The 26,943-nt window shown below is 47.0% G+C and overlaps 2 protein-coding genes across 11 annotated transcripts in view; both read left to right on the forward strand.

The window, feature by feature from the left end:
• The window catches only part of Cyp4f17 (cytochrome P450, family 4, subfamily f, polypeptide 17), a 37,086-nt gene extending 13,976 nt beyond the window's left edge, over window positions 1-23,110 (forward strand). For 2 of the 5 annotated variants that reach the window (XM_087558595.1, XM_087558597.1), the window contains 4 exons: window positions 853-986; window positions 1,059-1,123; window positions 1,239-1,359; window positions 1,696-2,631. In XM_087558595.1, coding sequence (XP_087414721.1) covers window positions 853-986; window positions 1,059-1,123; window positions 1,239-1,359; window positions 1,696-1,706 — 331 coding nt within the window. In that variant the 3' untranslated portion in view covers window positions 1,707-2,631. 5 annotated transcript variants of the gene reach the window in all.
• Cyp4f5 (cytochrome P450, family 4, subfamily f, polypeptide 5) lies at window positions 10,278-25,328 on the forward strand. Of its 6 annotated transcripts, none has more exon segments than NM_173124.1 (13): window positions 10,278-10,346; window positions 10,663-10,864; window positions 14,079-14,223; window positions 17,285-17,338; window positions 17,424-17,551; window positions 18,725-18,846; window positions 19,476-19,752; window positions 20,413-20,479; window positions 20,670-20,799; window positions 23,604-23,737; window positions 23,849-23,913; window positions 24,074-24,156; window positions 24,401-25,325. In NM_173124.1, coding segments are annotated over 12 exon segments (1,581 nt in total). In that variant the 5' UTR covers window positions 10,278-10,346; window positions 10,663-10,666; the 3' UTR covers window positions 24,579-25,325.
• Window positions 25,329-26,943: the final 1,615 nt, after the last annotated feature.

Consider the following 26,943-nt stretch of genomic DNA (forward strand, 5'->3'; position numbering starts at 1 on the left):
TACATTCGTGAGGTGGAGGCATTAAGGATCAGTTCAAAACCGTCCTGGCAGAGGGCAAGGGTCAGGGGTCGGGGTCAGGGGTCAGGGTCGGGGTAGTGAGCAGGGGGCAGGTGCAGGGACAGGGGTAGAGGCAGGTGGAGCTCTAAGCTCGTGGCCAGTCCGTTTTACATGGAGTTCTGGACTAGCTAAAGCTACATAGTGACACATTATGTCTAAGCAAAGTAAATTCCATAAAACATGGCTGGGGTGATTGCTGATAGCATAAAGACTTCAGTTTGAGTTCCCAGAATCCATGTAAAAGGCTACGCCAGCACTGGAACACAGGGGAACGGAATCGTGCTGGCCAGCCAGTCTAACCAAAATACATGTTCAGTGAGAGACACTGTCTCAAAATAGAAAATATAGAGGGGTAGAAAAAGATGCGCATGGTGACCCCTGGCTTACACAACACACACACACACACACACACACACACACACACACACACACACACACAAATAAAAATAATAAACAAATTTATTTGATTCATATTAAATTAAATTAAATTAAATTTGGCTTCGGATTCATAGTCACAGAGAAACAAGTGAGGCTGGCCAGTACTATGCGCGTGCGCCTGTGTGTGTGTGTGTGTGTGTGTGTGTGTGTGTGTGTGTGTGTGTGTATGAAGTTTATGGCATGTGTGGAGGTTAGAAGACAACTCTTGGGTAGGAGTTGGTTCTCTCTTAACACCTTGTGTGGTCTGGCTACTGAATTCAGGTCATCAAAAATGGGTGCTAGCCCTCTAATGACAAGGATTCTAGCAGGCGAGGACTTTGTTTTTGCACCCTGGATAATTACATGGTGGTTTCTTAGGGACGACCTGGCCCAGCTGCCCTTCCTGACCATGTGCATCAAGGAGAGTCTGCGGCTGCACCCCCCAGTCACGGTCATCTCCCGATGCTGCACCCAAGACGTTGTGCTTCCAGACGGCCGGGTCATCCCAAAAGGTGTGGACAGTATGAGGAAGTGGCTCCTACTGGTCCCCGGGGGCAGCACTGACTTCTTTTCTTGTCCAAAAGGAAACGACTGTATCATCAGCATCTTTGGGGTTCATCACAACCCTTCAGTCTGGCCAGACCCTGAGGTGTGACCCTACCCACTCTCTAATTCTGGAACCCGGGGAAGGGGTGTGGAAAACCAGAGCTCTCACTCTTCTGTCTCCATATCCATCTTCACTGGGACTGGCTGGGTGTGCACAGAGACCTGACCCAACAGCCTTGTCTTGGTTGATCTTCAGGTCTATGACCCCTTCCGCTTCGACTCAGAAAACCCACAGAAGAGGTCTCCTCTGGCTTTTATTCCCTTTTCTGCCGGGCCGAGGTGAGGCGAAAGCCCTTGGAATAACTGAGGGGACAGGGGAAGTTGGGATGGTTGGTTCTGGGTCTCCTTCCCGCCATCTACTCAGGAAATAGGTCTATAGAGCCGGGCTGGAGGTGAAAGGCGAGGGCCCTATGGTCAGAGCTCTTCTGGTCCTGATCTGTCTTGGGCACTGAGTTTGAGAGAGCGTTGGAAGTGGCAACACAACACTTGGATTCCCCAGGATCATCAGCGCACCTTCGGCCTCTCGGGCAGGCGTGGCAGGGACTAGTTCAGTTCAAACCTTGGGGGCTGGTTAGGTCTCAGTAAAGTCAGAGTCCCCACCCTGTTCTCCCGCAGGAACTGCATAGGACAGACTTTCGCTATGAACGAGATGAAGGTGGCACTGGCGCTGACGCTGCTGCGCTTCCGACTCCTGCCAGATGACAAGGAGCCGCGCCGGAAGCCGGAGCTGATCCTGCGCGCGGAGGGCGGGCTGTGGCTGCGGGTGGAGCCGCTGAGCACAGGCGCTCAGTAACACCATCTAAGGTCCCGGTCACTCTCCTCTGCATATACCAGAGCCTCACCGAGAGCCAGCAGGGGGCGCTGCAGGACAACAGACTCTAGGAGCCTGTGTAGGGCTGCTGTCTGAGTCCAAGAGCCTTTCTAGGTGACCCACCGGGCCCACAGACTGATGAGAGTTGCACCCAAGCTCAAGAAAGGCCTTTGTTCTTTTGGCAATAGGGAGGCACCATAGATCTTTAAGCAGGAGAGATATAAGGTTTACTGGCAGATTTGAGGCAGTTTACTTCTTTCTTTTGTTTTTGAGACAGGGTCTCAGCTTTCAGTGGATACTGCAGGCAGGCCTTTAACTTGCAGCAAATCTCTGGCCTGACCACCCGAGTGGCAATTAGAAAGTGCACCACTATGCCTGTCATATCTGAAGGTATTTTTTATTAGAATGATGGGAAGTTTCCCAGGAGAGAAGTCTGGGAGCTCTTCAAAATGATGTTAAATGATATCCAAGGCTTGTGACCATTGAGGCAGCTTAAATTTAAAATAACATCACATTGCAGGCTCCCTGTGTGGTGATGTCCTTTCAGGTTCCCACTTGTTCTTCCTTGGGCTGGGGAGGTGGCTTAGTGGGGAGACAGGAGGATCCCAGGGCCTCAGTGGCCAGCCAGTCCTGCTGAATCAGAGCTCCAGGTTGTAAGAGACACTATCTCAGGAAGTGATGGGATAAGTAAGGTAGATAGTGATGACTGAAGACACCTGAATAAACCTCTGACCTCCTCATGAGCATGACTGTATGTGAAACACACACACACACACACACACACACACACACACACACACACAATTCTTGAATTCTTGTGTCTCTTCTAGGATTTGATTTCCCTCCTCCTACCAGGAAGGAATTAAAACAGTTTTATGAGTTGAAGACTGGTCTTGGCTATGTTGAAAATTTGAGGCCAGCATTGCGAGACCTTGTCTCAAAACTTAAAAACCAGAGTTTTATATATCTTTGGCTTGAGAAATGACTTTAGATGGGCTGGAGAGATGGCTCAGAGGTTAAGAGCACTGCCTGGTCTTCCAGAGGTCCTGAGTTCAATTCCCAGCAACCACTTGGTGGCTCACAGGCATCAGTAAGTAATGGGACCTGATGCCCTCTTCCGGTCTGTTTGAAGACATCTACACTGTACTCACATACATAAGAAGTAAATCTAAAAAAAGAAAAAAGAAATGATTTAAGAGCAAAAATGTTTGATTTTTAAAAATTTTTCTAGTGCTCTGTTCTTATCTATAGAGTGTCTTTGGGTTTTTGGGAAATCCTCCACCAGTGAGCTAAAAACCTTCCTGGTTCTTAGGTTTTCTGTGGTGTGTGTGTGTGTGTGTGTGTGTGTGTGTGTGTGAGAGAGAGAGAGAGAGAGAGAGAGAGAGAGAGAGAGAGAGAGAGAGAGAGAGAAAGATGAGGGGTTGACAGCAGTGAGTCTCTTGACTTTGTGACAGAAGACTGAAGCATCACAGCTGGTGTCTCTGTAGTCATTCTGTCATGAACCAAGTGTCAAACATGCTCTTTGCTGCCCATGGGTGGGTTAAGGAATATTGTGAGCCAACCCCTCTGTTAAGTGTAGGGATTTGCTTATAAATGTAGGAATGTACACTTTGGGCAGGGTTCAGCAGGGCTGGATTTCTGTTCCTTAGTCACTGTTCCCTAGGGTAGCTCCTCTCAGAAGGAAGGGGCCATTTTTCAAGATGGCTGACTCTGATGATGAACTGTCCTTTGAGATAGACTCTCCACAGGGCTGCTTGTCCTTCCCTTTGCCATGTATGCTGGGCCAAGGGTGTGTACTCCAGGGGGTACAAAAGGACATTGTACTTTATGCCATAAACTCCACTATCCAAGAAGTTATGGATGTTGTATAAAGTCAAAGAGAGTGGGACTAGACCACGTTCCTCAATCAGGCAGCATCCCTCACGGAAAGAGAACTAAAATCTCTCTGTGTGTGTCTCTCTCCCCCTTCTCTGTGTCTCTCCCCTTCTTCCTCACTCTCTCCCGCTAACTCATTCCCTCTGTTTGTGTGCCCAGAGGGTGGGGACAGTTGTGAGCCACCTGATGACCCTGCTGGGAATCAGACTAGTGTCCTCTGCAAAAGTAGTATGTCTTCTTAACCTCTGAGCCAACCCCAGAACCCCATTTTCTAATTTTCTTTTTTCCCATATAAAATTTTCTAGTATTTATTTCTCCAGAGAGTTCTGATGTGATTTCAAGTATTTAACTCATCAGTCGTTTTGTATATGTCTGACAGTGTTTGTGTGTGCATGCAGGTGTGCATGTGTGCATGCAGGTGTTCATGTGTGCATGCAGGTGAGCATGTGTGCATGTGTGCATGTGTAGGTCAGAGGACAATCTGAATTGATCCCCACTCTTCCTCTGACTTTAAGGCAGGTTCTTTTAGCTCCTGCTGCTCTTGGGCATCTAGAACCATGGCTCTCAACCTGTGGGTGGTTAACCCTTTGGCAGATGCCTAAGACCATTGGAAAACATATATTTACATTATGATTCATAACAGTAGCACATTTACAGTTATGAAGTAGCAATAGAATAATTTCATCATTGGGTACACCAGCATTTGAGGGACTGGATTAAAGGGTCACAGCCTTAGGAAGGTTGAGAACCAGTCCTCCAGAGGTTCTGTCTTCGCGTCCCATCTATCATCAGGGGTACAATGGTGGTTACAAACCTTCACCTTTGTCCTACAAGCTATAATTTTGAACTAAAGCAAAATGTGTTTATTCAGTTTCTAAACTTGCCATCATTTAAAATGATCCCACCTGTCCCAAGTCCACAGTTTCCTAAGACACATGAGGGGAGCCCTTCATCATGAGGTCTTAGAAGCAACAAATGATAAAGTAAAAACCCACACACATTAAAGTATTTATAACGTGCATAAGGCAGTATAAAATCCCAGTCCAAGAGAGAGTAATGTGGACATAGAAAGGAAAAACAGGAAAAGAAAAACTAAAAATGTAAGACTGAAATTACAACAAACACTCTTGTAGCTTCATAAACAGCATCTGGGGCTCTTGAAGGAATCATCAATACTCCAGCAGCCTTTGGAAGCCTTGCCCCCTCTCCTGCTTCTTGCAACAAAGAGGTCCTTTTGTGGGGTTTACTCCCACTTTGTGTCTGAAGGATTTCATGGTAGATACCTTATTCTCCTGGCATCTCCCATTGCACTGGGATCTCCTTGTCCACTAAGATTCAAATTCTCAGCACAATGCAGCACCTGTCAAGGCTGTCCTGAGCCACCATGCCCAGCTTCAGGGGCTTCTAGTAGGCTAGTGCAAGCATTCAAGTCTCCCAGTGCTCTCCTATCTTTCAAGCTTGCAAAAGCAATAGTATGTTACATTGTTGACATGTCCTGCTGCCTCCACTGGCCTCTGTGTGCCTTTAAAGTTCATTGTGGGATAATGGTTTCCTAGGTGCCCATTTTGCAGAAGGGAATCACTTCAGCAGCATTTTCAGTTCAGACGTCCTCCTTTTGAATATATATTTATACTATTTAAGCTGAAGCCCTCAGTGGCTGGGGTCTTGCCTTCAAGGCACCTGCCCTACTGTCCCAATCAGGATAGGAGATTTCTCTTTAATGGGTTAATCTTAGCACGACAGCTGTTTTCTCCCAATCTACCCTCCCGCACCTTGATTGTACCTTCAAACTCTCTCACATTGCTTTCTGCGCATACTAAATATTGTCTTGTCTTCCTGTTCTGCTCAGTGCCCTTTCACAGGAGACCTGGGCAAGAGGACTGAGCAGTAACTATAGCAGAGCCTGAAAATATCCCACCCTCAGGTTTCTGCTGCCAATCAAATCAGCCCATGACTTGAGTCCAGTCTCATTTAAGTTCTCAGGACAGGAGCATAATGAAGCCAATGGATGTCGTGTGGCTGAGTTCTTAGAGGAGTCCTGTTCCCCTCAGAAATTTTACTAAGCAAATCTTCATTGTCCATATTTCCATCAAGATTGAGGTGCTCTGAATTATAATCTCATGCACAGAGTATGGTGATAACTTACATTAGTCAGGGTCTTATCAATGAAAATCTCACATGTTGTTGTGAAATCATAAAAATGGCTGTCTTTTACCCCCACTAGATCCGGCACCGCAGTGCCCCAAAATATCTGCTAGAAACACACATCCCAACTCTGTGGCGGCCCAGTGTCTCTAGCTGACACACACTCTCTTACACTTAAGTCTGCACATGACCGAACACACAGCACAATAACCTCTGATCCAATTGAGAAGATATAATTGTCCACCTAAACATACAAACCCCCATACACACCCAACCCTTAAGAATATTCACAGCAACCTGTAAATACACAGAGTGGAAGCTTAACGTCAGCCTCCATGTTCTCTCCGTGGATTCCCAGCCATCTCCTCCAGTCTTCAGTCTCCTTCTGTTCCAGTCTCCCCCTCTTCCCTCAAGCTTTTCTCCCGCCCACCCTTCCTTCTCATCCAATGACAGGCCTCATTTCATCTTGTACCTGCCTCACCTGTATGACATCATCTCATACTCACAAGGCTACCTTCTTCTTCTCTTCTTGCAATCAGAGTCAAGCACACGTTCTGGCATAGTTCCTGATACATACTTCCGGACTACATGTGATCAGGCACAGCCTGTGTAACTGGGGCAGCTGACCTCCTTTACAGAAGTCAATGCATGCGGTTTGTTACCTCGCACGAACAACAGCTGTAGAGAGAATCTCCTGTGTACTGTGTGCAAACAGCCCCTGCCAGTAAAACAGCTGTTGGCCTTTTAGCTTCTACAGGAAATAGGAGGTGGAAGTTCCAGTAGGGAGAGAGGAATTCTGGGATAGAGTCAGGTGCAGGAAAAGACTTCACCCTGCACTCGGAGGAGACAGAGATATGAAATTGATAGTGGTATCCAACCCTGCGTCATACATAGAACAAAATAAATGAGTCATGTAAGTTACCAGCTGCTTGCGGTTGAAAAAAAAGCATATGGCTTAAGCATTTATTCATAATTAAGTCTCAGAGCCATTACTTTGGGACCTGGGCCATGACTTTACACGCAGCCTCCAGGATTTTAGGAAGTTTTCTATCCCTGGGCAAGTAGGGTTTACATGTTACAGGCCTTTTTGTTTTATATGTTTCTTAAGCCACTTCATCTTTAAACAGACTATTAGTCAGCACGGGAAGAATGTTCTATCAGATCTGCTTATGGTATTTCTAGGGATTTTCTGACCTGGAATTTCAAACTTTTCCACATCCCTTTAGCAAATCACCCCAAGTTCCTCCTAACCACACGGTTAGTTTATCACAGCAATGACCTCACTCCTCATACAAACTTTCTCCATTAGTTACCCATCTCTTCTCAGTGAGAAAATAACTGGGAAAATAAGCCCAGAAAGGAAGGGATTCCTTTGGCTCACAGTTGAAGGGTCCCTTCTACCATGGTGGGAAAGTTGTAGTGGCAGGGGCATGAGGCAGCTGCTCATGTGAGATCTTAAGTGAGGAAGGAAAGAGACTTGTGGGTGGTAATTCAGGTCATTTTCTGATTTTGCTTACCCAGGGAACACAGTCCTGGGATGATGTTGCCTACATTCAGGGTGGGTCTTTGCTCTCAGTTCAGCCTTTCTGAAGGACTCTTGTAGACCCTCCAGAAGTCAGCTTCCGTGACGATTGTAGATCCAGCGAGACGGCAGTTGTGATTCATCAGTGTGACTGTTATATCAGTGTTATTGCATATTTATCTGAGGACATGAGTTATGTCCTGCATGTATCTTATTCGATATAGCTCAGGTTGACCTTGATTGTTATTCCTCTTGCATCAACCTCTCAAATGATTATAGGTGTTATCCTTGGTTTATTTATAGTTTAGCAGGTTTATTTTTAGAAACTGCCATCTGTGATTATGGCGTTGGCAAGACCAAAGTCTATGGCCCTAGACACCTGGTAGGACTTCAGACAGATGGTGAAGCTGTGTTTTCAGATCAGGCTTCCTTCCTGACTGCTACAGTCAGTGTTTGCACTCAGGTCCTTCTTGTACTCAGTGTCCTGAGGAGGTAATCAGTTTCCTCTGCTCTCTATTCCAGCATCAGTCTGGTTTTTGGTCCTCCAAAGAGAGACGACTTTGGTTGGGATACATTAGTAGAGGAAGCAGTCAAGAGTTTAGTCAAATCGAGGGAGGAAGCAAGCAAGAATATACTCTGAAGAAAGAGCCCATCAGGACTGAAGAGATGGCTTAGTGGTTAAGAGCACTGACTGCTCTTCCATAGGAGCCAAGTTCAATTCCTACTACACACATAGTGGCTCAGAACATTCTGTAATTCTAATCCCAGGGGATCTGACACACATTTCTCTGCAAAGCTTCTAGAATCGAGCATGTATGTGGTGCAGATGCAAACATGTCTACACATGAATCTGATAAATAAAACAAAATATAAGAATGCTAAGCCAAGCTGAACAGCTGTGGCTTCCACCCTGACAAGTGCGGGCCTCTTACTTCCCTACAGTGTCTTTCCGTGTGCCTCCTCCAGTGTGGACTCTTTTAGGAAAGGTGAGTGTTTCCCCCAGAGGTTTATTTCAGCCAGAATTCAGTGTCAAAGTGTCTGTGGAATTGTAAGACTTTGCATGTGCTTTTAAGTACTTGTGATGTTGAAAAGTTTCCTGGGGGAAAGGGAAACAGCACTGTGTGTAAAATCCCCTTGGGAGGAAGTCATGAGGCTGCTTTATTTTGATCTCTCTGTCATGGACCCCTAGCCTCCATAGTCCCTCATTTCTTGTTTGGGGAACCCTGAGTTGACCAGTCTGGACTTCTCCACTGACCTCTGCCCATATTTTTCTGTATCAACCGTCAATCAGTTACCCTTACACTCTGTTTCAGGACTTTGAACTTGCTTTTATCTGTCAACCTTTGAGATGACGCACCCATTGTTCTTTATATCCTGGTTTTGGGGGGGACTGTTGGCTCCTTTAACTTGTCTAATAATGGGGAGCAAGACGGTGGGAGTGTTCAGTGATTGTTAAGTCCAAGAAATGGTGATCTAGGGTTTCTGGACAACATACCCTCCCGGTAATGTCAATGCCCCATGTCCTGCTGGGAAGACAATTCATTCCAGGCTTGTTCTTTCTTAACCTGTACCCTCTCTGCTCATAGCCGTTCAGTCTGGCTCCTTTCCTCCACACAAACACTCTGAACTCTGACCCTTTAGCTGCCAGGCGTGTTCTCCCAGCCAGGACATTTATCTCTTCAGTTTGACCATGACTGGATTCTCAGGTCTAGTTCGGAATTGTTTCTGTCCAGGATCTGAGCTGCTAGGGGATAGGACTAAACTCTGCAAGACCGGAGTTGGTGAGCAGAGGCATTCCAGAGATAGGTCTGCAGTTCTGCAGTGAGAAATTCTGCATGCTGCACCCCCACCATCGAGATGTGCAGAGAACCTTCAGAGACGCTCAGGGAATGTCCCGTCCTGAATGAGGCATCCTGGCACCTGTGCTTCCTGCTTCCTGCTTATCAGCAGAATGTTGGTCTTAAAAGTGCAGGTATGCTTGGCAGGGAATAGAGAGGCAAAGATTAAAACAGAGGCAGAAGGAACACCCATTCAGAGCCTGCCCCACATGTGGCCCATACATATACAGCCACCCAATTAGACAAGATGGATGAAGCAAAGAAGTGCAGGCAGACAGGAGCCGGATGTAGATCGCTCCCGAGAGACACAGCCAGAATACAGCAAACACAGAGGCGTATGCCAGCAGCAAACCACTGAACTGAGAATAGGACCCCCGTTGAAGGAATCAGAGAAAGAACTCGAAGAGCTTGAAGGAGACCCCTTATGAACAACAATGCCAAGCAACCAGAGCTTCCAGGGACTAAGCCACTACCTAAAGACTATACATGGACTGACCCTGGACTCTGACCTCATAGGTAGCAATGAATATCCTAGTAAGAGCACCAGTGGAAGGGGAAGCCCTGGGTCCTGCTAAGACTGAATCCCCAGTGAACTAGATTGTTGGGGGGAGGGCGGCAAGGGGGGGGAGGATGGGGAGGGGAATACCCATCAAGAAGGGGAGGGGGGAGGGGGATGTTTGCCCGGAAACCGGGAAAGGGAATAACACCCGAAATGTATAGAAGAAATACTCAAGTTAATAAAAAAAAAAAAAGTGCAGGGATGGCTGTAGATTTGGTGGCCCAGAGTCACCTTTGCCCTTAACTCAGGGGTGGTGCATCCTAAGATTAGATCGCCTGCCTGCGTGTGTGTCTATTGCCCTGAGTTCCTCCCCTCCACTCCAGTCTGGCCCTGCCCCAGTTGTTTTGGCCCGTTGCCCAGGCAGGAAGGAAGTGGCTGAGCCTCGGAGGGCTTGATTGGTTCAGTCAGCCCAACCCAGCCTCCCACACAGCTCTCTGCAGTTAAGAAGCAGCAGATAAATGCGTTTTTGCAGGAGTGGGGAGAAGGTCTTAGAGGACAGGCTGCTCCTGAGATAAGGTACCAGCTTGGGGTGTGAGGCAAGACAGGGTCGTGACTCTGAGCAGGATGAGGTTATCAGCGTCGGGATGGCCCATGGATCCAACTGACCCTGTAACTGTCTGTGCTTCAGGCAGGGCCATTGCAGACTTTCAGCAACTCTTGTCTGTGTGTCACCCCCCTCTTTCTCTCTCCTATTCGGTCTCTTCCTGCATTTCCTTCCCGTTCCCTGCTCTGCTCCCAAATCCGCACAGTCTCTGTCCAATGCTCAGAATTCTGAAGATTTCCGGGTTCCTCTTCGAAACCTCAGAATCTCATCCTGTGTCTGTCTCCTCAGCAGGATGCCGTGGCTAACTGTGTCTGGGCTGGACCTAGGCTCTGTGGTGACCTCGACATGGCATCTTCTGCTGCTTGGAGCCGCTTCTTGGATTTTGGCCAGAATTCTTGCCTGGACTTACTCATTCTGTGAGAACTGCTCCCGCCTCAGATGTTTCCCTCAGTCCCCTAAAAGAAACTGGTTTTTGGGCCACTTGGGCACGGTAAGTATGGTGGCAGATAGGCTCGGGTATCCGGGCTTTGTGTTCCTTAGAAGTTAGAAATTGTCTGGGGCCTGAAGTACACAAAAGCCAGGAAAATTAATGCCCCCCTCTCTCCTCATCACACTCCCACATCCATTTGCCTGTCGGTCTAACCTGGGCTCAGCAGCCTTTCACTTTGCCTTACCTGGCACCAGCCCCACTGTGGGTTTCACTCTCACCAGGACTGGGATTTCCCTGAATTCTTGGATGCTTGTCCTATCCAGCGGGTCCCGTGGTGAACAGCACAGAGCAGTGGTGCCGTTGGTATATTGATTGTCATTGTTGGATTTGAGGTCTTCCTTCACTTAGTCTAAGGTCTTGCCTCCTGTCTGGCTCATCTCTCTTGCTTTCCGATCAGCATCTGTATCTCTCTGAGTTGCTACTTGCCCTGTAGGATTCAGCCGTGATTCCTAACCTCTGCCTACTCTTTGGGGGCAGAAGAGTGATTGTATTTTTTCCCCCTTTCAACTTCTTAGCCACTCTCCTTTCTTATCTTGCCCTCCATCCTGAGGATGCACTAGGGGCTCCATTATGCAATTTAGGTAGCAGGTGAACATTGTGTAAGGTGGGTAGTGATTACCTGAAGTGCCTAGAGTTTGTGCATGCTAAGCAATGACTCTATTCCAAAGCCACATCGCTACATGACCATTTTCTCTCTGGTCTCATCATAATGACTACACTTTCTGGGGAGGGGGTTTTTCCTTCTCAGCCCACTTCCTGGTCACCAGATTCCCCTGCTCCATGCCGTACTGGCTTTTTGTTGCAAAACCACATCTTATGATTCCATATCACTCATAACATAGATATCATCACCAATGCCATTCATTCAAGTACTGCTTCTCTCAACAGAATCCTTTTTCTTACCAACATCCTCACTTCTCCCTTCTCCTCCCATTTCTTCTCAGTCTCCCCATCCTTTGTTCATACTACCCTATCAGCTTCCTGATGGTCCCCTTTCATCTGCCCATTGGTTCAGATTCCCATCAAGATCCAAAGTCCGAGGTTCTTGGAAATATATTTTTTTCCTTCAACCATTTGGAAAATTGTTGGCTTTTGATTACCCCAAACTTCCATGTTTTTTGTTGTGTTGTCCACAGTGATATGTAGATTCAGGTGACTTGTCAGCTCCCATTCATATACCTCCAACATGGCTCTTTGTGTACTGAGACACCAGGTGTTTGCGACTGCTTCTTCTCCTCCTCCTCCTCCTCCTTCTCCTCCTCCTACTTCTTCTTCTCTCCTCTTCCTCCTCCTCCTCTTCTTCCTCCTCTTCCTTCTTCTTCTTCTTCCTTGTTTTTTAAAGACATGGTTTGTATGTGTTTCTCTTGCAACTTGTTCTGTAGTCCAGGGTGAACTTACACTCACAGAGACTCACCTGCCTCTGTCTCCACAGGGATTAAATGCTTGTGCCAATGCCACCAGACCTCTGCCATCTGCTTATGGACAAAGGATCATTGTCATTGTTCCCTTCTCTGTTCCTCATTTCTGTCACTCTTGTGATTTCCAGGTCCCTGAATCCTGGGTCTGCTTCCTTCATTTTCTCACAGCTCTCTGGTGCATTGGCTTGTCCATCTTCCTAGAAGCTCCTCTTTGGTTTCAGAATTACATGCTTCCTGGTCTCCACTGAGCTCCCTGAGGTCCTTCTCTGTCCACTGCTCGGTTCCCTTCCCCCTGAGCTTTCCACATGACCCCACTGCCACCCTCTCCTATTTTCCCTCTCCCGTCTTTCTTGAAGCTTTCTCCTTATCAAGAGGACCCAAGTCCTAAGTCAGCCTTCAGTTCCCTCCTTAGATGACTTCCAAGTTCACATCTCTCTGGAGCTGGGAATCAAGAGTTTGAAACCTCCATGATTCTTTGTTGCAAATCTGGGGAGGTGCCTGCACAGAGCTCGTGTTAATAGGCTGTGGTAAATTAGGGGCCAGGAAGAAAATTGGGTGGGATGAAATTAGCTCTAAGTTCACACCTAACTGGAATGGAGGATGAAGGAGTGGTGAAGGAAGGGAGAAAAAGGAGAAACAGATGACTTACCTGTAGGAAAAAAATCCCATAGAGAAAAGATACACACCTGCCAGAGAGAGCGGAGAGTGAGAGTGAGTGATCAGATGAAGGAAATGGAGAAAAATCATAATGATGATAAAGAAAGAAGCACACACACACACACACACACTCACACACACTCACACACACACTCACACACTCACACACACACTCACACACACTCACACACTCACACACACACTCACACACTCACACACTCACACACACACTCACACACTCACACACTCACACACACACTCACACACACACTCACACACTCACACACTCACTCACACACTCACACAACTCACTCACACACACTCACACACACTCACACACACACTCACACTCACACACTCACACACTCACTCACACACTCACACACACTCACACACACTCACACACTCACACTCACACACACACTCACACTCACACACACTCACACACTCACACACACACTCACACACACATTCACACACACACTCACACACTCACACACTCACACACACTCACACACACACTCACACACACTCACACTCACACACACTCACACACACACACACTCACACACACACACTCACACACACACTCACACTCACACACACACTCACACACACACACACTGAGATCTATCACTCTAATTGTCTTCTGCTATTAGTTACCTACTACATCGTTCACTGTCATTTACCTATGTTGTCCATCATGTGTCTGTCTAAATATCTTCTGTATATCTGTCAGTAGTCTATCATCCATCTGTCTATCCTCCTCCTCCTACTCAAGCCCTCTATCAAGTAGTAAGTCATCTATTATCTACAATTCAGACTGTGTATATGAATATCTCTCTCTCTCTCTCTCTCTCTCTCTCTCTCTCTCTCTCAATATCTATCCATTCATTGATCCTTCAATTATCTATATCTAGATCACAAAACAAATGAATGAGAAGAGTGGTGCACCAGAGAGAGGGATGTAGATATACTCGAGGGTCCAGGAAGGGGCACGTGTTGTTGAACTATGGACTCCTCAAGAGACTGGGATGAGTGGTCCAAGCAGGAGAGTTAGAGGGATGAGGATATTTGGCAGAGGACAGGAGCATCCAAGAGGTCATGCATGTACTGAGTTCAACCTTTTCCATCTCAAGATCCAGAGCAATGAGGAAGGCATGCGGCTGGTGACTGAAATGGGCCAGACTTTCCGAGATATCCATCTCTGTTGGCTGGGACCCGTCATCCCTGTGCTGAGGCTTGTTGACCCTGCATTTGTTGCCCCTCTGCTCCAGGCCCCAGGTATCCCTTCTAGGATCCCAACCAATGGCTCCTTCTCTGTCTCTTATCTAAGCTCTTTCTATCCCTCAGGGTGAGCAGCAGATGGGGCTATCCCTGACAGTGGCCATGTCTCTGCAGCTCACCTGTTGAGTGACTTTAGATAGCATCCTGAGTCTCTCTCTTTTTTTTTTTTTTTTTTTTTTTTAAGATTTATTTATTTATTATATATAAGTACACTGTAGCTGTCTTCAGATACACCAGAAGAGGGCATCAGATCTCTTTACAGATGGTTGTGAGCCACCATGTGGTTGCTGGGAATTGAACTCATGACCTCTGGAAGAGCAGTCGGGTGCTCTTAACCGCTGAGCCATCTCTCCAGCCCCTGAGTCTCTCTTGATGCTGAAATCTGAGCTGTGAGTGTTAGAAGCTCAACACAGTGTGACCTAAGCCCATATTGGCTGGGAATCTACTTGGAGGTAGAACACTTGCCTACCATGAGCAAAGTGGTAGGTTCCATACTAGAACTGGGAACAATGACCTAACTTTTTGATGAAACTTTTTGTGCCTCTATGTGTATGGCTGTGGTTGTGGGTGCATGTGTGTGTGTGTGTGTGTGTGTGTGTGTGTGTGTGTGTGTGTGTACATGCATGTGGAGGGCAGTAGACAACCTGAGGTGCTATTCTTGGAACTCTATCTACCCTTTTTTAGACCAGACCTCTTTCTTCCCTGGAGCTCGCCCATTAATCTGGATTCTCTGGCCAGTAAGCCCCAGGGATTCTCCTTCTCTACCTTCCCAGCAGCAGCAACACAATACAGACATTTAAAATATTTGTTTTTGAAGCATTTATTTACTTATTTTGATGTTCTATGTAGCTCTAGCTGCCCTGGAGTCCACTTTGTAGACTAGGCTGGCCTTGAACTCACAGAGACCCACCTTTGTCAGTCTCCTTAGTGTTGCTATTCAAGGTGTGCAGTACCATGTCAGAATTTATTTTTATTTTATGAGTGTTTGTTTATATGTATGTATGGATAGCACATGTATGCAGATTCCTCAGTGACCATAAGAGGGTGTCAGATGCTTTGGAAGCAGAGTTACAGGTGGTTGTGGGTTGCTATGTGGATGCATGAACTAAGCCAAGATATTCTGTAAGAGCCATCTTCTACTGACCCATCTCTCCATGCACAGGGATGGGATCTTTAAGTTGTACTTCATTCATTGTGTTGTGATCTGAGAAGAGAGAGAGTTTACCCCTTCAAAAATGACATAGCATCTCCTTTGCAACCAGCAAAGTGGACAGATTTCCCAGAGCTCAGCTCCAACCCTTTGGTCACACAGTCAGTCTTACCTCTGAGATTCTAGGTTTCTTTCCTTTTCACGTCCTGCATTTCTCCCTCATTATCAACCCTCTGTGCTACTGGGTTCAGAATAAAGACACTGAGTTGGATAAGGCTCTGTGGTGTGGGTCTTACATTCCTTTTGGTACTTCCTGGCCTGGGAGTAGTTAACTCAGAGTAGCAAGCTATTACCAATGTGTGTATCTTGCACTATTTACAATGTGTACATTCCTTTCAAAATGTAGAGTGCAAATGGGTCTGTATGGTCCTATGTAGAACAGAACAACATAGTGCCGTTTGACTTCCAATTTGTCCTCAGCGACATTCACCAGTATTCCTGTAAGATATGTACCTCCTAGGTGAAGAGTTGACGTTGTGAGAGGAGTGTAACATAGGCGAATTTCCCCCCACCTCCCCAGTTCAGTAAGTGTTAGCTGCCACAGCCACCTTGAATAGAAGTGACGCAAACTGGAGACATTTGGGACAGGGATGGAATGCAGAGAACTGAAGGGAAAGATGCACCAGAGTCCAGAAGGGTCAGCTGTGGCTGATGGGCCCTGGGTATGCCTTGTGGCTGGAGAGGGCAGAATCAAGTCGTCATGGTAGGCACATGGTTCTGAGAATAGAGAACGATGTGTTTATAAAAACGCAAATAGAGTGGGTATATATTCTATGGAGGTGTGGTGAGGTGTGTGGGAAGGGGGTGCGTCTGTGGGGCCGTGCTGAGCCATCACTTCCCCCTGAGGAACCAGCTTCATGATGGTATAGCATAGAATAGGTTATTTATGGCATGGAGAAAGCAGTCAGGAGGGTAGTAGAGGCAGAGAGAGAGAGAGAGAGAGAGAGAGAGAGAGAGAGAGAGAGAGAGAGAATGAGAAAGAGGAGGAGGAGGAAGAGGAGGAGGAGAAGGAAAAAGAGGAGGAAGAGGAGAGGAGAAGAGAGGAGAAGTGGAGGCTGGCCATGCACGTGGAGAGAGAGGTGGTAGGGAAATTGGGTGAGAAGAGACAAAGAAGGGAGAGGGTAAGAGAGCAAGAGAGAGCAAGAGAGTGATCAGGGGGCAAGCAGCCCCCTTTTATAGTATCAGACTCACCTGCCTGTTTCCAGGTAACTGTGGGGCAGAGCTTAGACAGAATGCTAACAGAAGAGCCCTTAATTCTGATCTTTTAATGCTTTGTATGGGATCAAGGAGAGAGTTAGAGGGGTCTGTGACATATCTTGGTCACATTTAGGACTTGAATGGGATCATATTTAACTGCTAATAAAGGATTATTTGAAGTCACAATCCAGTCACATCAGACTTTTAGACACTGTGGTGGCATGTCAGGGAACTCCATGAGTGTTATTTATGACAGGTCATGATACCATGTGGCCTTTTTGTATATAACAGGGTGTGTCAGGACATGCCAGAGAGCCACAGTGGACAGTGTGTTCTATGTCTCTGCAAAGGCCTGTAGACTTTGTGTACTAGTTTGAGAGGTAGAAGACGTGGTTGACCATGTAGTAGCCATGTGCAAGTGTATTGAGGAATCTCATGCCCTATCAGGTGACCTTTGCTCTCCCTGGCGCTGCAACCTGGTCTGGTCCTGCCTGCCTTCCTTCCTTTTCCATGGTTCCTTTGTCCCTGTCCCCTTCCTGCCTTCCTGTGTTTGGAGGGGAATTGGAAAGCCCTGGGGATGGGAGTCCCCACTCTTCCTGTAGTTCATCTGACTTTCTCTTCCTGGCCTCTGATTGTCCTCCATCGTGACAGCTTTGGTGGCCCCAAAGGACACGACTTTCTTACGCTTCCTGAAGCCCTGGCTTGGTGAGTATGTTAGGCTGAGGGTCAGGAGGAACCTTGAGGTCAGAGGAGTTTCCACCTTTGCCTCCTGACATTGCTGCCTTCCCAGGAGATGGTCTATTTCTGAGTTCTGGTGACAAGTGGAGCCGCCATCGCCGTCTGCTGACACCTGCCTTCCATTTTGACATCCTGAAGCCCTATGTGAAGATTTTCAACCAGAGCGTGAACATCATGCACGTGAGTTCCTCAAACCTAGGGTTCCTCAAACCACACAGAATATTGCAGAAAAGAAAATGGCTTCAGGCTGATGGAATCTGATGGTGCGGTTCTGTTCTGTGGTCTCGGGGACATCAGTTTTCTTCTCGTGCCTCAGTTTCCCCATCTTTAAAGCGAGAATAGTAATCTGTACTTAAAAGATGACCGGGATGGTACCCTGGAGTCCTGCTCCTAGCATGCGGATGAGTTCACAGCAGATGAGTATCTACTCTTCTTCACAGGATCCCTGGAAAGTCAACTAAAAGTTGATGTTGACTACAGAAGTAGGTCTTTCTGTGTAGGGCACTGGTTCAGACTTCATTGCCCTACAGGTGGCCATGGTGACACACTACTTAATACCTGTCTGGGGACACTCAGCAGTAAAGATTGTTTATCATAGGCCAGTCCACGCTTCATCAACAAGACCTCGTTTCATAAAAACTTAGATCCTAGAGAGAAGTTTGTTGGGAAATGGGTGAATATGGTCAAAATTTATTTAAAAACTAAACCAAACCTAAGGTCTTGTATAGAGCTGAGATCACTCTGGTTGTCAAGCATGGAAAATCCTCGTTTTGAAATGGAGAAAGCAGAAACTTTACATGGACTCACTGTAAAGACTGAGAATCGAGGACTTATAGAAATCTGAAGCTCCTTCTAGAGCCAAGTACAATGATGATCACCACTAACACTTAGTGAGCACCTTCTGCATATGAAATAATGCCAGTTCCATGGTCTACATTGGTTGATGTAATTTCCATGTTGCTATGTTGTTGAGATGGTATGACTGTCATATTATGGTTGATTAAACGAAAGGTCAGAGAGGTCCAACCACCTTCTCCCAATTTACAAAAAATAAGACTGCATGAAAGGGAGGGAGAACAATGCAGTGTACTTTATGGGTAATAAGTCATGTCATTGTAGTTGTCCTGGAAGACTTGGCCAACCTCGAAGGCAGCAAGCTGACCAAGGATAGAGATAGAATTAAACTCCAGACTTCCATCTCCTAACCTAATGTCTTCATCTGCTACAGTAACATCTTCTGCTCCTGTCAGAGTTATGTTTTCCCTGGTATCAGGGCTCTTTTCTGGTGTTTAGTGTTGAGAAGGAGCTCAAGGATCAAAGGCTCATCCCCATCTCTGTTCTTTCTCTGGTCAGGCCAAGTGGAAGCATCTATGCCTGGAAGGCAGTGCCCGTCTGGAAATGTTTGAGAACATCAGCCTCATGACCCTGGACAGTCTGCAGAAATGCCTCTTTGGCTTTGACAGCAACTGTCAGGAGTGAGTCCCTGTCTCAGCCGTGGAATAGGACCTTAAGACAGCCCATATATTCTTTTCTTTTTCCCTTCCATCCCCTTCTTTTCTCCTTGACAGGGTCCCAGTCTGTAGTCTCCTTTGGAACTCCTTATGTAGAGCTTTTGATCCTCCTGAATTCACCTCCTAATTGTTGGGATCACAGTCAGGAGCTACCATTTCCAGCAAGTGGCCAGATATTAAAGATGTTGAATGCCCAACCGGAAGGGTGTGAACTCCATCCTGAGTCTCCCAGAGCATAAGAGAAGGTGTCTGTATAGGAGGGTGGTTCCTAGTCACAGTGACCTTGGGCAATCTAATCAATACAAGAGCATTGGAGAGATACAGGATACAAGGGACTTGGAGAGGAGGGTCTGAGCCTGAGCAGAGTTACAGCAGGGGAAGAGGAAGAAGAGCAGGAGCAGCTGCTGAGTGAATGAGGGGATGAAATGATGCCCACATATACCCAGGGATCCCTGTCAGGAGGGTGCTTGTGGGGAGCAGGAAACAGAGTTTGTGTGTGATGGCTGCTTTTTCTTGGATGGATCCTAATCCTGGGACTCTGGCTGGAGTTTTACTGTGTGCTAATTGCTTCCTTTCTCCTCCTTGCCCTGCAGGTCTCCCAGTGAATACATTTCTGCCATATTGGAACTGAGTTCCCTCATCATAAAAAGGTCACAGCAGCTCTTCCTGTACCTGGACTTCCTGTATTACCGCACTGCTGATGGACGGCGCTTCCGCAAGGCCTGTGACCTGGTGCACAACTTCACGGATGCTGTCATCAGGGAGAGACGTCGACTTCTCTCCAGCCAAGGCACTGATGAGTTCTTGGAGTCCAAGACTAAGTCTAAGTCTAAGACTTTGGACTTCATCGATGTACTCTTGTTGGCTAAGGTGGGCTCCTGTGGGGTATGGGTTGCAGGAAGCCCCATGATCAGTGTTAGACAGAAGCTGGACTTGACCAGGAGGTATTGGGGAGTTACAGACCGTGCTTCTGAATCTAGGCAGCACACAGGGGTCCATTTTAGCTGTGACTCTTGAAGGCTCTGCTGACAGAGCAAACAGTGGCCAGGAAGTGGAAGAAGAAACCAAGCAGCTGTGGGGACGACAGAGGAGGCCCCTTGTGTGCACAGTGGGCATCAGACACTGTGTTCTCCCTCCTGTCTTAGGGGTTCGTGACTGTGAAGGGACACCATGACCAAGGCAACTCTTATGAAGGGCGTTTAATTGGGGCTGGCATACAGTGTCACAGGTTCAGTGTATTATCATGGAGGGAAGTGTGGCAGTGAGCAGACTGGAGGAGTTGAGAGTTCTACATCTTCATCTGAAGGCAGCCAGGATGAAACTGTCTTCTGAACTGGGTAGATCTTGAGCATAAGGAGGCCTCAAAGTCCATCTACACAGTGACACAGTTCCTCTAACAAGGCCACCCCTCGTCCACTAAGGCCACATCTCCTAATAACGCCACTCTGTGTGACCAAGCATTCAAACACACGGGTGGTCAGAATACCACCTCAGACACGGTATGAATTGAGGGTCGTGTTTTATCTTCAGGATGAACATGGAAAGGAGCTGTCAGATGAGGACATCCGGGCAGAGGCTGACACCTTCATGTTTGGAGGTGAGAGTCCCTGTGTAGGTCTTACAGAGGAGGTAGAGGTCTTCCAATCCCAAGTAGGTGTTGTGCGGAGACCTAGAATCCTTCCTTCTTTCTATCCATTCCTTTTTGCGGCCTTACTGTCTGGACTCAACTAACCCATTGTGCTGAAACAGGTCAGAGACCCAAATCTGCCTGTCTGTCTACCCTTCAGGCCATGACACCACAGCCAGCGCACTGTCCTGGATCCTGTACAACCTGGCAAGGCACCCAGAATACCAGGAGCGCTGCCGTCAGGAGGTGTGGGAGCTGCTGAGGGACCGAGAGCCTGAGGAGATTGAATGGTGACTATGGTAGTCTCTGCTGTTATAGCTTCTGGTCAGCATGGTCAGTGCTGCATTTCTTACTGAGTGTGTCTGTCTAACTCAGTCTGGCTTACAGAGACTTAACACCTTTGCCCAGTTTGGACATCTTCATTTAATTAGTTACGCCTCACATGGCAAATTACGGTTCATTACTGTTCATTATGGAGTTTTCAAGGCCAATCTGTTTTTCTTGATTCTCTTCCTCCCACCTCGGGAATTTCCTTCTGGCTTTTGTATCAATTTTCTCTTTGTAGTTCATAGAGGACACCTCCACTTACATCCTTGTGAAATCCCATGGTGGACCTTTGTGTACTTTTAGTGACGTTTTGTGTATCTCAAAATACCAGGGGTGCTCTTCCAGGGGTCCTGAGTTCATTCTGAGTAATCACGTGTCGGCTCACAGCCATCTGTAGTGGTATCTGATGTCGTCTTCTGGTGTCTCAGCAACAGCGTACTCATATAGTCTAAATCAATCAATCAATCAATCAATCAATCAATCAACTCAAAACTCAATAGCAAGGGGAAGAAAGGATTTTGATAGCCTCACCATGAAGAAATGACAAGTCTTCGGAATGATAGATATTTTCATTAACTTACAGTTTTAGTGTTTCTGATGTAACTGAATGAATCCACCGTATATTTGGAGGGGCCAATATTTTTTGTTTTGTTTTATTTTTGGATAGGGTCCTACTGTGTAATTGTGGCTGACCTTGATCTCACTGTGTAGGTCAAGCTGGTCTTAAACTTACAGAGATTTGCTTGCCTCTGTTTCCCAAGTGCTGGGTTTAAAGGTGTGCGCCATTGATGTGCAAGCATTTGTTTTATTTATCTGTTTATCGAGACAGCTGCTTGTTTGGGTCATGACAGCCTCCAACTTACTCTTCAGCTGAGACTGAGTTTGACCTCCATCCCCCTGCCTCCACTTCTCTGCTCCTGGGATTCTTTGCCTGGGTGTATTTAATCCTTTTTATTGCCAATTGCTAGTTTTCTTAACCTCTTCCTCCTAACCTCACTCCAGCTGTGTGTGGACTTTCCTCTTGTGCCTGCCTCAGCCTTGTGTTCCACGGGCTTCATCAGTAACTTAGCTTTTCAGAAAGTATTTTCATTTTTATTACTGTGGTTTTGTAACAAGTTTTAGTGAGTGGTAGGTGGGCCCTCTTTTATTGTTAACATCAGTTTCCTTTGCATGGACTCTGGCTTTAACTTTAGTGGCTATTCATTCTTCTAAGCAGAGTAAAGTTGTTGACTGGGGATGCAGTTAGTGGTGGACATTTGCTTATTATTCAGGGCCCTGTGAAAACCAGTCCTGGGAAAGGATTGTCACGCACAGATTCACACACACACACACACACACACACCCCACATAGACACACACACAGACAGACACAGACAGACTGACACATGCACACACACAGACACACAAACATATAGACAGACACATGCAGACACACAGACACAGGGACAGATAGACAGACAGACACACAGACAGAAGACAGACACACACAAACACACACTTACACACATAGACACACAAAAAGACACACAGACACATGCACAGACACACAGGCACACACACACACACACACACACACACACACACAGAGAGAGACATACATGCCACTCATGCCTAGGTAAGCAACATTAGTAACCTTCATCAGGTCTCAATCAGAAAAGACCAAATAGACAGGAGAATGGGTAAGAGGACAAAGTGGTTTTAGCAGATGTGGGAGAGGGATGAGAGAGGAATGTTGGGTGAGTATGATCTATATACATCACATACATGTATGGAAAGATAAAAATGCATTTTCAAATGACAGGAAAACCCAGCTAAGGTTTATTGGATAGTATTGAAAAATGTTAATATAGAAATGAGTAGCCGGGAGGTGTCCGCACACACCTTTGATTCCCGTATTCTGCAGGCAGCGGCAGGCAGATTTCTGTGTGTGAGGGCAGTCTGGTCTATAGAGTAAGTTCTAAGACAGCTGTAGCTACACTGAGAAATAAACAAACAGAACTTACACCTTTATAATGCTGGACCATTCCTCCACTGCCTCTCTGCTCTTGACTACATAGTCTCATTTAAATAACCTCTTAGGCCTTTAAGAATGTTCATTTCTGGGGCTGGAGAGACGGCTCAGTGGTTAAGAGCACTGAATGCTCTTCCAGAGGTCCTGAGTTCAATTCCCAGCAACCACATGGTGGCTCACAACCATCTGTAATGGGATCTGATGCCCTCTTCTGGTGTGTCTGAAGACAGCGACAGTGTGCTCATATATAATAAATAAATAAATAAAAGAAAATAAAAAAGAATGTTCATTTCTGCATTTATGAAAATTTTTATTACATAATTGAGGTTTGAAGTAACGTCTCCTGTAGCCTAGGTTGGCTTTTTATTACTGATTCCTGACTCTCCACAGCCAATTTATCAAATGCAGGATGCCTTTGGAGGGGTATGCTTTAATTAAAGTATTTCACATTAAGCTCGCCCCTCCCTATGATTTTCTGATTTGGGGGGAGGGTAATCTTTGATCCAATGTCCTGGATCTCCATTGAACCCTGTGACATAAAAACCTGGGAAGTGGAATGGAAACACCAGGAGTTCAGGGTGTTCCTAGTAGCTCGACACAAACAAACAAAGGAGCCTGCAGACATCTTTGATTCATCCGGAATATGATTTGTTACAGGACGAAGCATGAGAGGCAAGTGGTTATAATCCAAACGGATGCCAGTGAGGCTGAGGCAAGTCCTGATTTTCCTGACTAATTGTGTGCTGTGTTCCTTAGGGACGACCTAGCCCAGCTGCCCTTCCTGACCATGTGCATCAAGGAGAGTCTCCGGCTGCACCCCCCAGCTATAGACCTCCTGCGCCGCTGCACCCAGGACATTGTGCTACCTGATGGCCGGGTCATCCCTAAAGGTGCCCTCAAAGGCAGGGGTGAAGGGAAGAGCCGATGGGACGCATCTGAGTAGGGTGATGGTTCCTAGGGTAGATCGGAGATAGTACTGACCGGATCCTCCTACCCAACAGGGAACATCTGTGTCATCAGCATCTTTGGTATTCATCACAATCCTTCAGTGTGGCCAGACCCTGAGGTGGGTGCTGCTCCAGGCATTTTCGGGACCTGGGTAGGGGTGTGTGGCCTAAACCTGGAAACAAGCTGTCACTTCTGTCTCCCTGTCCACTCCTCTTTTGGGGCTAGCTGGGTGTGCGCAGAGAAGCAATCTAGAAACCTCATCTTGTCTCTCCCCTCAGGTCTTCGACCCCTTCCGCTTTGACTCAGAAAATCGTCAGAAGAGGTCACCTCTGTCTTTTATTCCCTTCTCCGCAGGGCCCAGGTGAGGTCAAATGGCTTGGTGTGATGGGTGGATTGTGGGGCTGTCAGTTGGTGGAGTTTGGATGGTTGGATTCTAGATCTCCTTCCCACCGTCTGCTCAGGGTGCGTGCAAAAGTCTGCAGAACCCGGGATTGGAATGGGAAGGGCTGACCAGGCGTGGCCCGGACTGGGTCAGGTTGGGTCCAAGCGCTCAAGCTCTCTTGTGTAGGTCCTGGCACCAGGGTCTCCACCCTGTCCTCCTGCAGGAACTGCATAGGACAGACTTTCGCTATGAACGAGATGAAAGTGGTGGTGGCGCTGACGCTGCTGCGCTTCCGTGTCCTGCCGGATGACAAGGAGCCGCGCCGGAAGCCTGAGATAATCCTGCGCGCGGAGGGCGGGCTGTGGCTGCGGATGGAGCCCCTGAGCACAGACACTCAGTAACCCTGTGTAAACTCCCCGTCACTCTCCTCTGCACAATGCAGAAAAAGCGGAGCCTCACCAAGAGCCAGCAGGGGGCGCGGAAGGACAACAGACCCTGGGAGCCTGGGCAGGGCCGCTGTCTGAGTCCAAGAGCCTTTCTAGGTGACCCACAGGGCCCGCAGACTGATGAGTGTTGCACCCAAGCTGAAGGAAGGCCTTTATTCTTTTGGCCATAGGGAGGCACCATAGATGCTTAGGTTTATTGGCAGATTTGAGGCAGTTTTCTTCTTTTCTTGTTTTTGAGATAGGGTCTCAAATTTTAGTGGATACAGCAGGCTGGCCTTTAACTTGCAGCAAATCTCTGGCCTGACCACCCGAGTGGCAATTAGAAAGTGCACCACTGTGCCTGTCGTATTCGAAGGTATTTTTTATTAGAATGATGGGAAGTTTCCCAGGAGAGAAGTCTGGGAGCCCTTCAAAATGATGTTAAATGATGTCCAAGGCTTGTGATGTCTAAGACCATTGAGGCAGCTTAAATTTAAAATGACATCACATTGCAGGCTCCCTGTGTGGTGATGTCCTTTCAGGTTCCCACTTGTTCTTCCTTGGGCTGGGGAGGTGGCTTAGTGGGGAGACAGGAGGATCCCAGGGCCTCAGTGGCCAGCCAGTCCTGCTGAATCAGAGCTCCAGGTTGTAAGAGACACTGTCTCAGGAAATAAGGTGGATAGTGATGACTGAAGACACCTGAATAAACCTCTGGCCTCCTCATGAGCATGACTGCATGTGAAACACACACACACACACACACACACACACACACACACACACACAATTCTTGTGTTTCTTCTAGGATTTGATTTCCCTCCTCCAAACAGGAAGGAATTAAAACAGTTTTATGAGTTGAAGACTGGTCTTGGCTATGTTGAAAATTTGAGGCCAGCATTGCGAGACCTTGTCTCAAACCTTAAAAACCAGAGTTTTACATATCTTTGCCTTGAGACATGACTTTAGATGGGCTGGAGAGATGGTTCAGAGGTTAAGAGCACTGCCTGGTCTTCCAGAGGTCCTGAGTTCAATTCCCAGCAACCACTTGGTGGCTCACAGGGATCAGTAAGTAATGGGACCTGATGCCCTCTTCCGGTGTGTTTGAAAACATCTACACTGTACTCACATACATAAGAAGTAAATCTAAAAAGAGAAAAAAGAAATGATTTAAGAGCAAAAATGTTTGATTTTAAAAAAATTTTCTAGTGCTCTGTTCTTATCTATAGAGTGTCTTTGGGTTTTTGGGAAATCCTCTACCAGTGAGCTAAAAACCTTCCTGGTTCTTAGGTTTTCTGTGGTGTTTGCGTGTGTGTGTGTGTGTGTGTGTGTGTGTCTGTCTGTGTGTGTGTGTGTGTGAAAGAGAGAGAGAGAGAGAGAGAGAGAGAAAGAGAGAAAGAGAGAGAGAGAGAGAGAGAGAGAGAGAGAGAGAGAGAGAGAGAGAGAGAGTACGAGAACTCATGAGGGGTTGACAGCAGTGAGTCCCTTGACTTTGTGACAGAAGACTGGAGCATCACAGCTGGTGTCTCTGTAGTCATTCTGTCATGAACCAAGTGTCAAACATGCTCTTTGCTGCCCATGGGTGGGTTAAGGAATATTGTGAACCAAGCCCTCTGTTAAGTGTAGGGATTTGCTTATAAATGTAGGACTGTACACTTTGGGCAGGGTTCAGCAGGGCTGGATTTCTGTACCTTAGTCACTGTTCCCTAGGGTAGCTCCTCTCAGAAGGAAGGGGCCATTTTTCGAGATGGCTGACTCTGATGATGAACTGTCCTTTGAGATAGACTCTCCACAGGGCTGCTTGTCCTTCCCTTTACCATGTATGCTGGGCCAAGGGTGTGTACTCCAGGGGGTACAAAAGGACATTGTACTGTATGACATAAACTCCACTATCCGAGAAGTTATGGACGTTGTATAAAGTGAAAGAGAGTGGGACTAGGCAATGTTCCTGAATCAGGCAGCATCCCTCATGGAAAGAGAACCAAAATCTTCTGTTTGTGTCCCCCCCCCCTTTGTGTCTATCTCCTTCTTCCTCACTCTCTCCCTCTAACTCATTCCTCTGTTTGTGTGCCCAGAGGGTGGGGACAGTTGTGAGCCACCTGATGACCCTGCTGGGAATCAGACTAGTGTCCTCTGCAAAAGTAGTATACTCTTAACCTCTGAGCCAACCCCAGAACCCCATTTTCTTATTTTCTTTTTCCCATATAAAATTTTCTAGTATTTATTTCTCCAGAGAGTTCTGATGTGATTTCAAGTACTTAACTCATCAATCATTTTGTATATGTCTGAGAGTGTTTGTGTGTGCATGCAGGTGTGCATGTGTGCATGTGTGCATGTGTAGGTC

This window comes from Rattus norvegicus, chromosome 7 (genome assembly GCF_021556685.1).
Source record: "Rattus norvegicus strain SHRSP/BbbUtx chromosome 7, alternate assembly SHRSP_T2T, whole genome shotgun sequence".
In the NCBI taxonomy this organism is placed as follows: domain Eukaryota; kingdom Metazoa; phylum Chordata; class Mammalia; order Rodentia; family Muridae; genus Rattus; species Rattus norvegicus.